We start from the raw sequence: 15,572 nt of genomic DNA, 5'->3' as shown, positions 1-15,572 counted from the left end.
TATTCTTAAAATTCAGAAACCTAGATCTATCTCCAGAAAACAACTCAGGAATAGGTACTTTTGGCTCAGACATAGGACTGTGAACAACAAAATCCTGAATGCTTTGCACCCTTGCAGCAAGATGATCCACACTAGAAGTCAGACTCTGAATATCCATGTCTGCAGCTGAACTCAAAGCCACCCAGAGATTAAGGGGATGAGAGAAGCTGGACAGACTGCAGCAAAGGGAAAAAAAAAAAAAAAATTGTACTCAGGACTTCTCTTATCCCACTTCTGCGATGCATTAAACACTTTTCAGGCCTGCTGTACTGTTATGATCCCAGTGGCTTAGGATCACAAATCTAACCAGCTAAGTCAGAGATAATAGGACGAGCTCTGGGGATGTGGTAACTGGACTGACCGCAAAACCTGATCCTAACCAAACACACTAAAGGTAGCCGTGGAACGTATCCTGAAATCCTAGACGTCTCTTCACGGCCTGAGAAACTGACTACCCCTAAAGAGAAAGTACAGACCTCACTTGCCTCAGAGAAATAACCCCAAAGATATAGAAGCCCCCACAAATAATAACGGTGAGTTAAGAGGAAAAGACAAACGCAGAGATGAAACAGATTAAGCAAATGAGGCCCGCTAACGCTAGATAGCAGAAAATAGCAAGGGATCTGTGCGGTCAGTAAAAAACCCTATGCAAAAATATCCACGCAGAGAATGCGAGAACCCCCACACCAACTAACAATGTGGGGGGAGCAACTCAGCACCCCAGAGCACCAGCAAGCAGGGAAATCACATATTAGCAAGCTGGACTAAACACATCATATACTAGGACACATCTTGAACACAGATGAGCAAAAATAAGCAAACAAAACTTAGCTTCTCTTGGAGAGACTGATAACGGATGTAGACAGGAGCAACCAGAATAGCACTGAATACAACGACAGCAGGCATGAGCTGAGAGTCCAAGTGAGCTTAAATAGAAAACCAGACCACAGATAACGAGACAGCTGATGCCAGTCACAAACCTGCAGAAAGACAGCACTCACACAGTAGCACTTGTGACCACAAGAGGGAGCCCAGAAATAGAGTTCACAACAGTGTACTCTTACATGGTGTACTCTTACATGGTGTACTCTTACATGGTGTACTCTTACATGGTTGTCATGATTCCCAATGGCAGGGAAACATCAAAACACAAAGATAACGGACGAGCTCTGGGTGATGGAATCTCGAGCTGACCGTGAGCTAAATCTACCACACAACTAATAGTAGCCAGGGAGCATACCTGATTAACCCTAGATGCCACGCGCCAGCCGGAGGACTAACTACCCCTGGTAGAGGAAGGAACAGACCTGGCTTACCTCTAGGGAAATACCCCAAAAGACGATAGCAGCCCCCCACATGTAATGACGGTGAGTTTAGAGGAAAAGACATACACAGTATGAAGGTAGATTTAGCAAAGAGAGGTCCACTTACTAGATAGCAGAAGGATACAAAAGAGGACTTCACGGTCAACTGAAAACCCTATCAAAAAACCATCCTGAAATTACTTTAAGACTCCTGTGTCAACTCATGACACAGGAGTGGCAATTTCAGCCCACAAGAGCTTCCAGCTACAGAGAATAACAAAACTGCAAACTGGACAAAAGATACAAAACAAAAGGACAAAGTCCACTTAGCTGATCAGCAGACTAGTAGCAGGAACATGCAACCGAAGGCTCTGGTTACAATGATGACCGGCAAGGAAATGACTGGAGAGCAAGGCTAAATAGGAAACTCCCAAACACTGATGGGAGCAGGTGAACTGAGACAGCAAAGACACACAAGTCACCAGTACCACCAGCAACCACCAGGGGAGCCCAAAAGCGGATTCACAACAGTACCCCCCCCCCTTAAGGAGGGGGCACCGAACCCTCACGAGAACCACCAGGACGATCTGGATGAGCCCTATGAAAGGCACGAACCAAATCCGAGGCATGAACATCAGAGGCAGTTACCCAAGAATTATCTTCTTGACCATAGCCCTTCCATTTAACCAGATACTGAAGTCTCCGTCTGGAAATACGGGAGTCCAGGATCTTCTCCACAACGTACTCCAATTCACCCCCTACCAGCACAGGAGCAGGAGGTTCAGTAGAAGGAACCACCGGTACCTCATACCTCCGCAACAACGACCGATGGAATACATTATGGATAGCGAAAGATGCCGGGAGGTCCAAACGAAAGGACACAGGGTTAAGAATCTCCAAAATCCTATAAGGACCGATGAACCGGGGCTTAAACTTAGGAGAAGAAACCCTCATAGGGACAAAACGGGAAGACAACCACACCAAGTCCCCAACACGAAGGCGAGGACCAACACGACGCCGGCGGTTAGCAAACTGCTGAGTCCTCTCCTGGGACAACTTCAAATTGTCCACCACTTGTCCCCAAATCCGATGCAACCGATCCACCACAGCATCAACTCCCGGACAATCCGAAGATTCCACCTGACCAGATGAAAAACGAGGGTGAAACCCTGAATTGCAAAAGAAAGGGGAAACCAAAGTGGCAGAACTAGCCCGATTATTAAGAGCAAACTCTGCCAACGGCAAAAAGGCAACCCAGTCATCCTGATCCGCAGACACAAAACACCTCAAATAAGTCTCCAAAGTTTGATTAGCTCGCTCCGTCTGGCCATTAGTCTGAGGATGGAATGCAGACGAAAAAGACAAATCAATTCCCAACCTGGAACAGAATGTCCGCCAAAATCTAGACACGAACTGGGTTCCCCTGTCAGAAACGATGTTTTCCGGAATCCCATGCAGGCGAACCACATTTTGAAAAAACAGAGGGACCAATTCAGATGAGAAAGGCAACTTAGGCAATGGCACCAAATGGACCATTTTAGAAAAACGGTCACACACCACCCAGATGACAGACATCTTCTGAGAAACAGGGAGATCAGAAATAAAGTCCATAGAGATGTGCGTCCAAAATTGTGGTTTATTACTAGCCAAAGGGGTAGAATCAATACCCTTCAGAGGTATAGGGACTTCCAGTGGCTCTAAATCAAACCCACAGCGCCTGGCAAAGGACCAATCCATAAGACTCAGGGCGGCGCCAGAGTCCACATAGGCATCCACAGTAATAACTGATAATGAACAAATCAAGGTTACAGACAGAATAAATTTAGACTGTAAAGTGCAAATAGACTTGTCAGCCTTCTTTGTGCGTTTAGAGCATGCTGATATAACATGAGCAGAATCACCACAATAGAAACATAACCCATTTTTACGCCTGTAATTCTGCCGCTCGCTTCTGGACAGAGTTCTGTCACATTGCATATTCTCTGGCGACTTTTCAGAAGATACCGCCAAATGGTGCACAGGCTTGCGCTCCCGCAAACGCCGATCAATCTGAATAGCCATTGTCATGGACTCATTCAGACCTGTAGGCGCAGGGAACCCGACCATAACATCCTTAACGGCATCAGAGAGGCCCTCTCTGAAATTTGCCGCTAGGGCGCACTCATTCCACTGAGTAAGCACAGACCATTTACGAAATTTTTGGCAGTATATCTCAGCTTCATCTTGCCCTTGAGATAGGGCTATCAAAGCTTTTTCAGCTTGAATCTCCAAATTAGGTTCCTCATAAAGCAAGCCTAAAGCCAGAAAAAAGGCATCCACATTGAGCAACGCAGGATCCCCTGGTGTCAATGAAAATGCCCAGTTTTGAGGGTCACCTTGCAGCAAAGAAATCACAATCTTAACCTGCTGGACAGGATCTCCAGAGGAGTGAGGTCTGAGAGAAAGGAATAATTTACAATTATATTTGAAATTCAGAAACCGAGATCTATCTCCGGAAAACACCTCTGGTGTAGGAATCTTAGGTTCAGACATCGGAGTATGTATAACAAATTCTTGTAAATTTTGAACCTTAGTAGCAAGATTATTTAAACCTGCAGCCAAGCTCTGAGGATCCATCTTTAAACAGGTGAGATCAGAGCCATTCAAGGATTAGAAGGAGAGAAAGGCAAAGGCTGTAATTAGAGCTGAAATACAACTGATCCAACTATGGAGCAAACATAGGGGAAAAAAAAAAAAAAACTCTACAGACTTCTTTTTCTCTCCTTTCTTCTGCCAGTAACTTTAACACGGGCCGGTCATACTGTCATGATTCCCAATGGCAGGGAAACATCAAAACACAAAGATAACGGACGAGCTCTGGGTGATGGAATCTCGAGCTGACCGTGAGCTAAATCTACCACACAACTAATAGTAGCCAGGGAGCATACCTGATTAACCCTAGATGCCACGCGCCAGCCGGAGGACTAACTACCCCTGGTAGAGGAAGGAACAGACCTGGCTTACCTCTAGGGAAATACCCCAAAAGACGATAGCAGCCCCCCACATGTAATGACGGTGAGTTTAGAGGAAAAGACATACACAGTATGAAGGTAGATTTAGCAAAGAGAGGTCCACTTACTAGATAGCAGAAGGATACAAAAGAGGACTTCACGGTCAACTGAAAACCCTATCAAAAAACCATCCTGAAATTACTTTAAGACTCCTGTGTCAACTCATGACACAGGAGTGGCAATTTCAGCCCACAAGAGCTTCCAGCTACAGAGAATAACAAAACTGCAAACTGGACAAAAGATACAAAACAAAAGGACAAAGTCCACTTAGCTGATCAGCAGACTAGTAGCAGGAACACGCGACCGAAGGCTCTGGTTACAATGATGACCGGCAAGGAAATGACTGGAGAGCAAGGCTAAATAGGAAACTCCCAAACACTGATGGGAGCAGGTGAACTGAGACAGCAAAGACACACAAGTCACCAGTACCACCAGCAACCACCAGGGGAGCCCAAAAGCGGATTCACAACACATGGTGTACTCTTACATGGTGTACTCTTACATGGTGTACTCTTACATGGTGTACTCTTACAGGGTGTACTCTTACAGGGTGTACTCTTACAGGGTGTACTCTTACAGGGTGTACTCTTACATGGTGTACTCTTACATGGTGTACTCTTACATGGTGTCTATACCTGACATGGCGTATTGCATGGTGTTTATTTCTGACATGGTGTACTCTTACATGGTGTCTATACCTGACATGGTGTACTCTTACATGGTGTTTATACCTGACATGGTGTACTCTTACATGGTGTTTATACCTGACATGGTGTACTCTTACATGGTGTCTATACCTGACATGGTGTACTCTTACAAGGTGTCTATACCTGACATGGTGTACTCTTACATGGTGTCTATACCTGACATGGTGTACTCTTACATGGTGTACATACCTGACATGGTGTACTCTTACATGGTGTACTCTGATCGGTCTGAGATAGTCGTAAAATAATTTATGCACATAAAATGTTCACTGAATATTTCATACATTAACAATTAATATTGCAAACCTTTTATGGAAACATGACGCAGTTTACATATATATTTTTTTTTTACTTTTCAAATGTTTTAACCCTTAGAGACAAGTTTGGAAAGTTGGCGCTGTCCCCGAAGCAAAAAGTCATGTTTTCCAGGTGGGTGAGGCCGGATGAAATCACCAACAACCCCATCATGATCTACACTGTGTCAAGTTTCAGCATTAAGCAGGTAAGGCAGCACTGTGTCACATGTGCAATGTATACCCCAAAAATAAAAAGGGGATATCAGCATTCGACAAATGTTCAACAAAAACACCTCATTTAAAGGGAATTAGTCACCAGGTTTTTGACACCTAATCTGAGAACAGCATAATGTAGGGGCAGAGACTCTGCTATCAATAATGTGTAACTTATTGTGCTGCTTGCTGTAGTTTTGATAATCTCCCTCTGATAAAACAGATTTTCACTAGAGGACTAGCAAAACCATGAAGTCCTCCATATTCATGAGCTCTCTATAACCCTGCCTACACCACTGATTGGCAGCTTTCTAAATACAATGTGCATAGGTAGAAAGGTACCAATCTGTTTTGTGGGCAGGGTTATACAGATCTCAGTATTAGAGAACTGCTAGATCTACAGTAGAGAAAACAAGGATTTTATTGAAACTGCAGCTAGCAGCTCAGCAAGTGACAAATCGCTGGAATCAGGGTCTCTTTCTCTACATCATGCTGATGTCGGATAGGATAGCAAAAACCTGGTGACAGATTCTCTTTATACCGCTCCGAGCATTGGCCTGTTTTTTTATTTTCAGTAGAAAAATACAAATTGTGACAAATTTTCCTACAGCACCTCTTCAGGGTCCTTTTAGTCTAAGCCCTTGCCTACATTCACTGTAAATCGTAAAGGAAAATATGACACCCTAACATAGAAAAACACCCTCCACGTACACAAAGGCCTAGCCATAAATTGAAAGTTAAAGTCCGTTGAACTTCAGAAATTATTCAAGCCTCTAAAATAAATAATAACATTTTAACCAAAGAAGTTACAAGTTTAGTATCGCTGTAATTTTACTGACCCCAAAAATCATATTGCCAGGTCATTTTCATCACACAATGAATTCTGTAAGATCGAACCCCAAAACACAAGGGCAGTTGTTTTCACCATGTCACCTCTTTTGGAATTTTTTATCTATTTTTCAGTATATGATATGCTAAAATGAATGGTGTCATTCAAAACTAGCACAAATCCCACAAAAAAAGCCCTTATTGTTATGGAGTCAGAAGAATATATAAAATATAAAAAAGGGAGCCGGGGGGACAAAAAAAGCTGCATCCTTAAGGGAATAACAAGAGACTCCCAAGTTTTGTTAGACAAGCTTGAGACATTTGTTCAGTTCTGGTAATCATGAATAAAGTCCAGTCATCCACATTTATTATAACTCATTTCACCCTGACCTGATATATAATACATATAGGTTCTTTGGTTTTAAAGAGGACCTTTCACCAAATTTTTCATTGTGAACTAGACACACAACATGATAGTGGTTGGAAAGCAGACTAAACCATTTTTTTTTTTTGTTTAATTTCATCTCTCCTTTGTGGAGATAAATCAAACTATTTGGCACTTAATGTGTTAACACCTGCTTGGACTTCAAAAAAGTTATCAGATAGCTTTCACTGTGTATCTTCCTCCAGCATGAGGTCAACCAATCATAAGCTGACTTCAGTATAACAAAAAAAAGAACTCCGCCTGATTGTTTTCACTGCAGCGTGCATTTCTTCCCCTTGTATGATGCTAACCAATCTTTCACAACCACTTGGACTTACCTATAGATAATTCCTTATGTTTCAAATATTTTGATTGCTAATATCTCCGCAACGGAGAAGCAAAATCTAAAAAAAAACAATGTTTTATTCCACTCATCGTGTGTCAAGTTCAACGTGAAAAATGAGGTGAAAGGTTCTCTTTAAATAACCTGAAATCAAGTTATTAAACTACTGATCACCTATTTTTTTTGGTATTTGATAGATTAACTCTGCGCTTTTTAGTTTCTTTTTTCCGTATTTTGGTATTTATAAACCTGTATAAGATTAGGCGTCATAAATGTGCAGCACTTGGCGGTGGAATTTAATCCCTTTTTCTTTCTGAATGTACAGCACAAGACAAAAGCCATCTCTGTCTGTCTTTTCTGCGGCATACATAGCGTCTAATGCCATATCAGCAGGTGCCATATTCTGGCTGGATGCCCTCAGGATGGCTAACCTACTGGGTGTATATATGCCCAGGTCAGCTTTGCTAGTGACTAATGTCGCTACAAAGGGCTTTTCTTCTCCTAATTGGGGCTTCTATGGCGAGAATGGCTCCCAGAGATCTATAATTACTCCATGTGGGATAAATTATGTTAATAGGAATCTGGCCCTGGAAAATTGCAGAAAGCACTTGCTAGTAGAGATTTCAAGTGTGTAAGCGTACCTTACTGTACAGTTTTTGTGAAAACAAGGTTTTATTCTGGCCTGCGAGTGCTTACTATCGCTACATTAATGGCTCTAAAACTGTTGACCGGATCCAGAATACTTTCATTAAAAACAAACCCCACCTTTGCCATAGTCACCCATTCATTCTTTACAAAAAAAAATAGCTGTCGGTGTAATGAAAAAAGCACTGCAAAAATTATTTTGGAGCCCAATAAATCCTAGTTGAGACTGTTGTACATCATGAACAAAAGAAATCCCCAAACGCTGTCTGGTCATTTAGCACTAGAACACTCCAGTCTTTAACAGGTTAAGGAAAGGTTGCATGAGACTTGTTGTGGGACCATTGGTGAGAGAGTAGTGTAACCATTGTGTGTCCTTTGTCTCCAGACAATTGTGTCAGATTGCTCCTTTGTGGCCTCCCTCGCCATCAGCGCTGCCTACGAAAGACGCTATAATAAGAAATTGATTACAAGGTATGTCCTGCTGAGACATTCATTTAATTCTGGTCTTAAACGGGGATGTCCTAAAGATTGATAGAGATCATTTTGATACATGCTGTATTTTTTAACTATAAGATGCACCTTTTTGCATGACAAAATTTTGCTTAAAAGTGTCTGTGCCTTATAATGCGGAGGCATGTATCTGTGATGGAGGAGAACGCTGACACCAGTGTCCTTCCCAGTCTCTGAGAGAACTGCTGTCTCCTCCTGCCCTGCACTGATCAGTCTGAGCCTGTACATCTCTAAAGCTGCCTAAATGCTGAAGAACCTTTCAGGTCATCTGATCAGTCACCAGCGTGGAAGGAAACGTGGCGGTATACACAGTGTGTAGCAGTGCTGTGTGTTTTGATTATGTAGCTAAACTGTGTTGATGTAGCTGAGCTGTGGTTGTTTTTATGAAGCAAAGCTGTGTGTATGTAGGAGAGGTGACTGCATGCAGCAGTGCTGTTTAGTATGACTGCACTGCAGATAGTGCACATAATGTGCCCTCTGTAAAAAGTCATGTATACTACCCAACGCTGCAGAGAAGAACTAGCAATAGATTATTTACCTCCATATTCTACCCTACTACATTAAAATTAGTGATAATGTCCCTTGCATTTCTTTACACTTACTGGCATATTTTAATTAGCTGGAAATAATATTTTTTCTCATGTTCTGCTCTCTAAATCTGGGGTGTGTCCTATAGTCTTAAAAATTTGTTGTGGGTGTAAAATAAATAAATATATTACACACACAATACCATATATGCCTGTGGGGAGGTACTGATAAATAATTGCCCATAAATATAAAAAACCTCCTGATGCTATGGACGCATATTAACTTTCACAAGTGTTATCAGAAAAGGTTATTGTTTAAGATTGTTATTAAAAAAAAGTATCCATTTCAGGAGAAGATTGTAAATTCAGCGATTTTCTTTCCCAAGACATCTTGATATTGCAGGATAATGCGCCCCCACAGTCTAGTGTTAACCTGCAAAAACGGAACTGAAATAGTCTTTGAATTGTTGATCATCTGCCGTATTCTCCTAGCTTAATGGGAGGATTTCCTGCCAATTACTCCTGACAGATGTCCGTGTATAAACATGCAGCAGCATCGGACGCCTGTAGGCTTCCATGTTACATAGTATACCATTCTTATTTTTATTGGGTACTATTGTTGGTATAGCACTGCAGGCTGCACCGCAAACATGAGGGTGTATTAGCCCGGCTCTTGTACACACTTTTGGTCTCCTTTGGGTGGCTGGGGCCCTATGGATACCTTGGACGTGTACATGGGAAGCTGACAGCAGTCAGACACCGCAGATGCAGCGTGGACCATGGCTGCTGTACAGACAACCTCATACTGCCAGGATATTGTGCACCAAAAGCGCTATCATGGAGTGTCCTTCCAGGCTCACCTACAGAGTAGCAACCCAAGCTCCCATCACCATAAAGCCATGCTACACGTAGGTGGTCCCAATAAACCAGGACCCCTAGAACAGCTCACCTAAACCCAACCTGACCGAACCGTTAACCAAAACAACCTGACAAAAGCCACAATCAGGAAGATGGTAGACGAGGGGCAGGAGAGGTGCGTCAGTGTCTGGAGGAACGAGATCAGCAGCTCACAGAAAGTGACCGTGTACCAGAGTCTACAGAGAGACTACAGACTGGCTCCATATCTGGAGAAACTCTCGGACCCCAGAGACCCCCAGATCCTGAGCCGGTATAGACTCAGTACCCACAATCTGGCCATCGAGGTCGGCCGGCACAGACAGGACTACAAGCCCAGGGAGGACAGGCTGCGCATGCACTGTGACCTGGAGACCCTGGAGGATGGGACCCACTTCCTGCTACACTGCACCAAATACTCAGCAGTGAGGGACACTCACTTCAGGAGACTCTCCGATCTCTTCCCGTATTTCAGCTCCATGAAGGAGGAAGAGAAAACATATATTCTGCTGAGGGAAGGCGAGAGTGCGGTGGAGATAGCAGCGCGGTATGTGAGCATGCCATAGACTGCGAGAAAGACAGCCATGATATGCCATGGACTATAGCCCCCACCCTGCACCCCATCCATCGTTCCTACAGTCCCCACCCATTATCCCCACAGTCCCTACTCCATACTGTACATGTGCTTTGGCAAAACTAATATTTATTTGGTCCTGCCAATAAAGCTTCATTGAATTGAGTGAAGGTTGGGTGATCGACTTAATGGAGAAATTACCTCTTCAGCCAGGGACATATTTCAGGTTTTGCTTTTGGAAGGATCACAGCAGCAGACATGCTGAATAATTTTATTTCTGTTCATATAAATTGCTTGATAATATACCAGGTTTATATCCTATTTAGTATCATCTACCCACAAAACAAAAAAGGAGAACCAGAATACAATCCTTGTGGGAAGTACATGGTGAAGCTGCACATTAATGGCGTACCCAGAAAGGTATTTCATTTTTCCTGTTACTCCCTACTTCTCTCTGTAGTAAATAATTCTGCTACTCTAGATCAGAGGCGCACAGCCATCAGGTCCTGGACATGCTTGTGTGTGCCTGCTGACTGCTGTTATGTGGCATATAGTGGGAGCAGGGACGAGTGCCTGGGGCACTGGGGGACCGTCTACGGGACCCCCATATTTCAACAGAATTCACTTCAATAAGAAAACTTGGGGGGACCATGTACATAAGCGATTCTCAAATACAGCAGAGAGAGCAAAGATTGGCTCTTCACTAAAGGTTGGAGTTGGGGAAGTGGAATCGATCATAAGTTATAAATGTCTCGGATTATAATACTGCTTTATGTTTTGTCACATCGCTTCATTATCTTTATTGCAGCGCCATTTCTAATTTATTCTCACAGGTGATCATAGACGATTTTCTGCCTGTGGATCATAATGGAGAGTTGTTGTGCTCGTATTCTAACAACAAGAATGAGTTATGGGTGTCTCTAATAGAAAAAGCCTACATGAAAGTAATGGGAGGTTATGACTTCCCCGGATCTAATTCGGTAAGATAAATGTGCTTTTTTATCTTTTCTGTGGCTCCTAAATCTGATGGCTGCCCCAATCCGAAGATATGACGTCTGTGTCTACAAGTAATACATGAGTAGATTCTGGTATTTTATAGATCTACTAGATGGTGGCCCGATTCTAACACATAGGGTATTCTAGAATATGCATGTCCACGTAGTATATTGCCCAGCCACGTAGTATATTGTCCAGCCACGTAGTATATTGCCCAGCCACGTAGTATATTGCCCAGCCACGTAGTATATTGCCCAGCCACGTAGTATATTGCCCAGCCACGTAGTATATTGCCCAGCCACGTAGTATATTGCCCAGCCACGTAGTATATTGCCCAGTCACGTAGTATATTGGCAAGTCACGTAGTATATTGCCCAGCGACGTAGTATATTGCCCAGCGACGTAGTATATTGCTCAGCGCCGTAGTATATTGCCCAATTACATAGTATATTGCCCAACGACGTAGTATATTGCCCAGTTACGTAGTATATTGCCCAGTGACGTAGTATACAGCACAGAGCCACGTAGTATATTGGCCAGTCACGTAGTATATTGCCCAGCCACGTTTGTCACAGGTTAAAAAATAAACATATACTCACCTTTCCGAGGGCCCCTTGTAGTCCACGGCAGCTTCCGGTCCCAGGGTTGGTCTGAGCGTCAGGTCCTTTCCGCGCAGGCCTTGTGATGACGTCGCGGTCACATGACCGTGACGTCATGGCAGGTCCTTCTGCCATACCATCTTTGCCACCGCAACCTGCATTGGAAGATGGCGGGCTGCTCGAGCGGCTCAGCGGACTACAGAGGGTGAGTATAGCAGGTTTGTTTTTTTTTATTTATTATTTTTCACATTACATTTTGTACTATTGATGCCGCATAGGCAGCGTCAATAGTACAAAGTTGGGGACACACAGGGTTAATAGCGGCGGTAACGGAGTGCGTTACCCGCGGCATAACGCAGTCCGTTACCGCCGGCATTAACCCTGTGTGAGCAGTGACCGGAGGGGTGTATGTGGGCGCCGGGCAGTGAGTGCGGGGAGTAAGGAGCGGCCATTTTTTTCCGGACTGTGCGCGTCGCTGATTGGTCGCGGCAGCCATGACAGGCAGCTGGCGAGACCAATCAGCGAACGAATAACCGCGACAGACAGACAGAAGGACAGACAGACGGAAGTACCCTTAGACAATTATATAGTAGATACCACTTCAGTCTTGTGTATAGCTGTAATATAATATATTTTATAGAGGTGTTTGTACCTATGTGGGACAGAGGTGTTTTTTGCTTTAACCCATTCACCACCTTGCGATTTTCCATTTTTGCTTTTTCTTTTTTTGTTCCCCTTCTTCCCAGAGCTATACCTTTATTATTTATCTGTTTTTATGGCAGTATGATGGCTCGTGTTTTGCAGGATGTACCTTTGAATTAAACCATTGATTTTACCATATACGGGGGGAAAAAAGTGCTGTGAAATTGTAAAAAAAAAAATTTCAATTCCACAATAGTTTTTTGGATTTTTTATTTACTATTTTCACTAAATGCTAAAATGGACTTGCCAATATGATTCTCCAGATATATAGGGTCTTTGTTAAGTGGTAAAAAAAAAAATCACCATTTTCCGAGAACCATAGATGGCATCACCATTTTTCGGGATCTGGGGCTAGGTGAAGGCTTATTTTTTCGCGCCGTGCTGATGTTTTTATTGATAACATTTTGGGATAAATAGGATCTTTTGATTGCTTGTTATTGCATTTTATTGCAGTGTTGCGGCATTCAGGTGTTTTGATATTTTTTCTCGTTGCGCCATTTACCAATCGGATTAATTTACTTTATATCTTGATAGATTGGGCGTTTCTTAATATTCTTTAACCCCTTAATCCCATTGGACGTACAAACCTGTCAAGGTGACCTGGGACTTAATTCCCAGTGACGGGATAGTACGTCCAGCGCGATCAGCTGCGCTCATGGGGGGAGCGCGGCCGGGTGTCAGCTGACTATCGCAGCTGACATCCGGCACTATGTGCCAGGAGCGGTCACAGACCGCCCCTGGCACATTGACCCCCGGCACACTGTGATCAAACGATCGCAGCGTTCCGGGGGCATAGGGAAGCATCGCGCAGGGAGGGGGCTCCCTGCGGGCTTCCCTGAGACCCTCGGTACAAGGCAATGTGCTCACCTTGTACCGAGCGTCTCCTCCCTGCAGGCCCCAGATCCAAAATGGCCGCGGGGCTGCATCCGGGTCCTGCAGGGAGGTGGCTTACCAGCGCCTGCCCAGAGCAAGCGCTGGTAAGCCTGCAGCCCTGCATGTCAGATCGCTGATCTGACACAGTGCTCTGCAAAGTGTCAGATCAGCGATCTGACCCTATAACAAGATGCCTCCCCGGGCAATGTTATATAAAGTAAAAAAAAATAAATTAAAAATTCCTCATTAAAGAAAAAAAAATATATTGTTCCCATAAATACATTCCTTTATCTAAATTTAAAAAAAAACAATAAAAGTACACATATTTAGTATCGCCGTGTCCGTAACGACCAGACCTATAAAACTGTCCCACTAGTTAACCCCTTCAGTGAACACCGTAAAAAAAACAAGGCAAAAAACAACCCTTTACTATCATACCACCGAACAAAAAGTGGAATAGCACGCAATCAAAGACAGATATAAATAACCATGGTACCGCTGAAAACGTCATCTTGTCCCGCAAAAAATGAGCTGCTATACAGCATCATCAGTGAAAAAATAAAAAAGTTATAGTCCTCAGAATAAAGCGATGCAAAAATAATTCTTTTTTCTATAAAATAGTTTTTATCGTATAAAAGCGCCAAAACATAAAAAAAAATGTAAATGAGGTATCGCTGTAATCGTACTGACCCGAAGAATAAAACTGCTTTTATCCATTTTACCAAACGCGGAACGGTATAAACGCGCCCCCCCCCAAAAAAAAAAGAAATTCATGAAAATTGGAATAAAAAGCAATCAAAAAATGTCACGTGCCCGAAAATGTTACGAATAAAATGTCAACTCGTCCTGCAAAAAACAAGACCTCACATGACTCTGTGGACCAAAATATGGAAAAATTATAGCTCTCAAAATGTGGTAATGCAATAAAATATTTTTTGCAATAAAAAGCGTCTTTTAGTGTGTGACAGCTGCCAATCATAAAAATCCGCTAAAAAAAAAAAAACACTATTAAAGTAAATCACACCCCCCTTCATCACCCCCTTAGTTAGGGAAAAATAAAAAAAATTAAAAAATGTATTTATTTCCATTTCACCATTAGGGTTGAGGTTGGGGTTAGGGTTGGGGCTGGGGTTGGGGTTAGGGTTGGGGGTTAGGGCTAGGGTTGGGGGCTAGGGTTAGGGTTTGGATTACATTTACGGTTGGGATTAGGGTTAGGGGTGTGTCAGGCTTAGGGGTGTGGTTAGGGTTATGGTTGGGATTAGGGTTAGGGGTGTGTTGGAGTTAGGGGTGTGGTTGGGGTTAGGGGCGTGGCTGGGATTAGGGGTGTGTTTGGGTTAGGGTTTTAGTTAGAATTGAGGGTTTCCACTGTTTAAGCACATCTCCAAACGCGACATGGCGTCCGATCTCAATTCCAGCCAATTCTGCGTTGAAAAAGTAAAACAGTGCTCCTTCCCTTCCGAGCTCTCCCGTGCACTCAAACAGGGGTTTACCCCAACATATGGGGTATCAGTGTACTCAGGACAAATTGGACAACAACTTCTGTGGTCCAATTTCTCTTGTTACCCTTTTGAAAATATATATTTGGGGGCTAAAAAAAAACATTTTTGTGGAAAAAAAATGATTTTTTATTTTCACGGCTCTGCGTTATTAACTGTAGTGAAACACTTGGGGTTCAAAGTTCTCACAACACATCTAGATAAGTTCCTTGGGGGGGTCTAGTTTCCAAAATGGTGTCACTTGTGGGGGGTTTCAATGTTTAGGCACATCAGGGACTCCCCAACGCAACATGGCGTCCCATCTCAATTCCAGCCAATTTTGCATTGAAAAGTCAAACGGCGCTCCTTCCCTTCTATGCTCTGCCATGCACCCAAACAGTGGTTTACCCCCACATATGGGGTATCAGCATACTCCGGACAAATTGCACAACTTTTGGGGTACAATTTCTTCTGGTACCCTTGGGAAAATAAAAAATTGGGGGCGAAAAGTTCATTTTTGTGAAAAAATATTTATTTTTTCGGCTCTACATTATAAGCTTCTGTGAAGCACTT

General features: G+C 43.2%; 1 protein-coding gene across 1 annotated transcript in view; it reads left to right on the top strand.

Annotated features, from left to right (window-relative positions):
* CAPN7 (calpain 7) overlaps positions 1–15,572 on the top strand; it is an 82,946-nt gene that overhangs the window by 32,870 nt on the left and 34,504 nt on the right. The window contains exons 7-10 of the mRNA XM_077269009.1: positions 5,476–5,602; positions 8,235–8,320; positions 10,681–10,774; positions 11,188–11,334. Coding sequence (XP_077125124.1) covers positions 5,476–5,602; positions 8,235–8,320; positions 10,681–10,774; positions 11,188–11,334 — 454 coding nt within the window. The remainder of the gene's footprint in view (positions 1–5,475; positions 5,603–8,234; positions 8,321–10,680; positions 10,775–11,187; positions 11,335–15,572) is intronic.

The sequence above is a fragment of the Ranitomeya variabilis genome, chromosome 6, assembly GCF_051348905.1.
Source record: "Ranitomeya variabilis isolate aRanVar5 chromosome 6, aRanVar5.hap1, whole genome shotgun sequence".
NCBI lineage: Eukaryota > Metazoa > Chordata > Amphibia > Anura > Dendrobatidae > Ranitomeya > Ranitomeya variabilis.
Note: the sequence above shows the minus strand (reverse complement) of the source record. Positions and strands in the feature narration are given on the sequence as shown.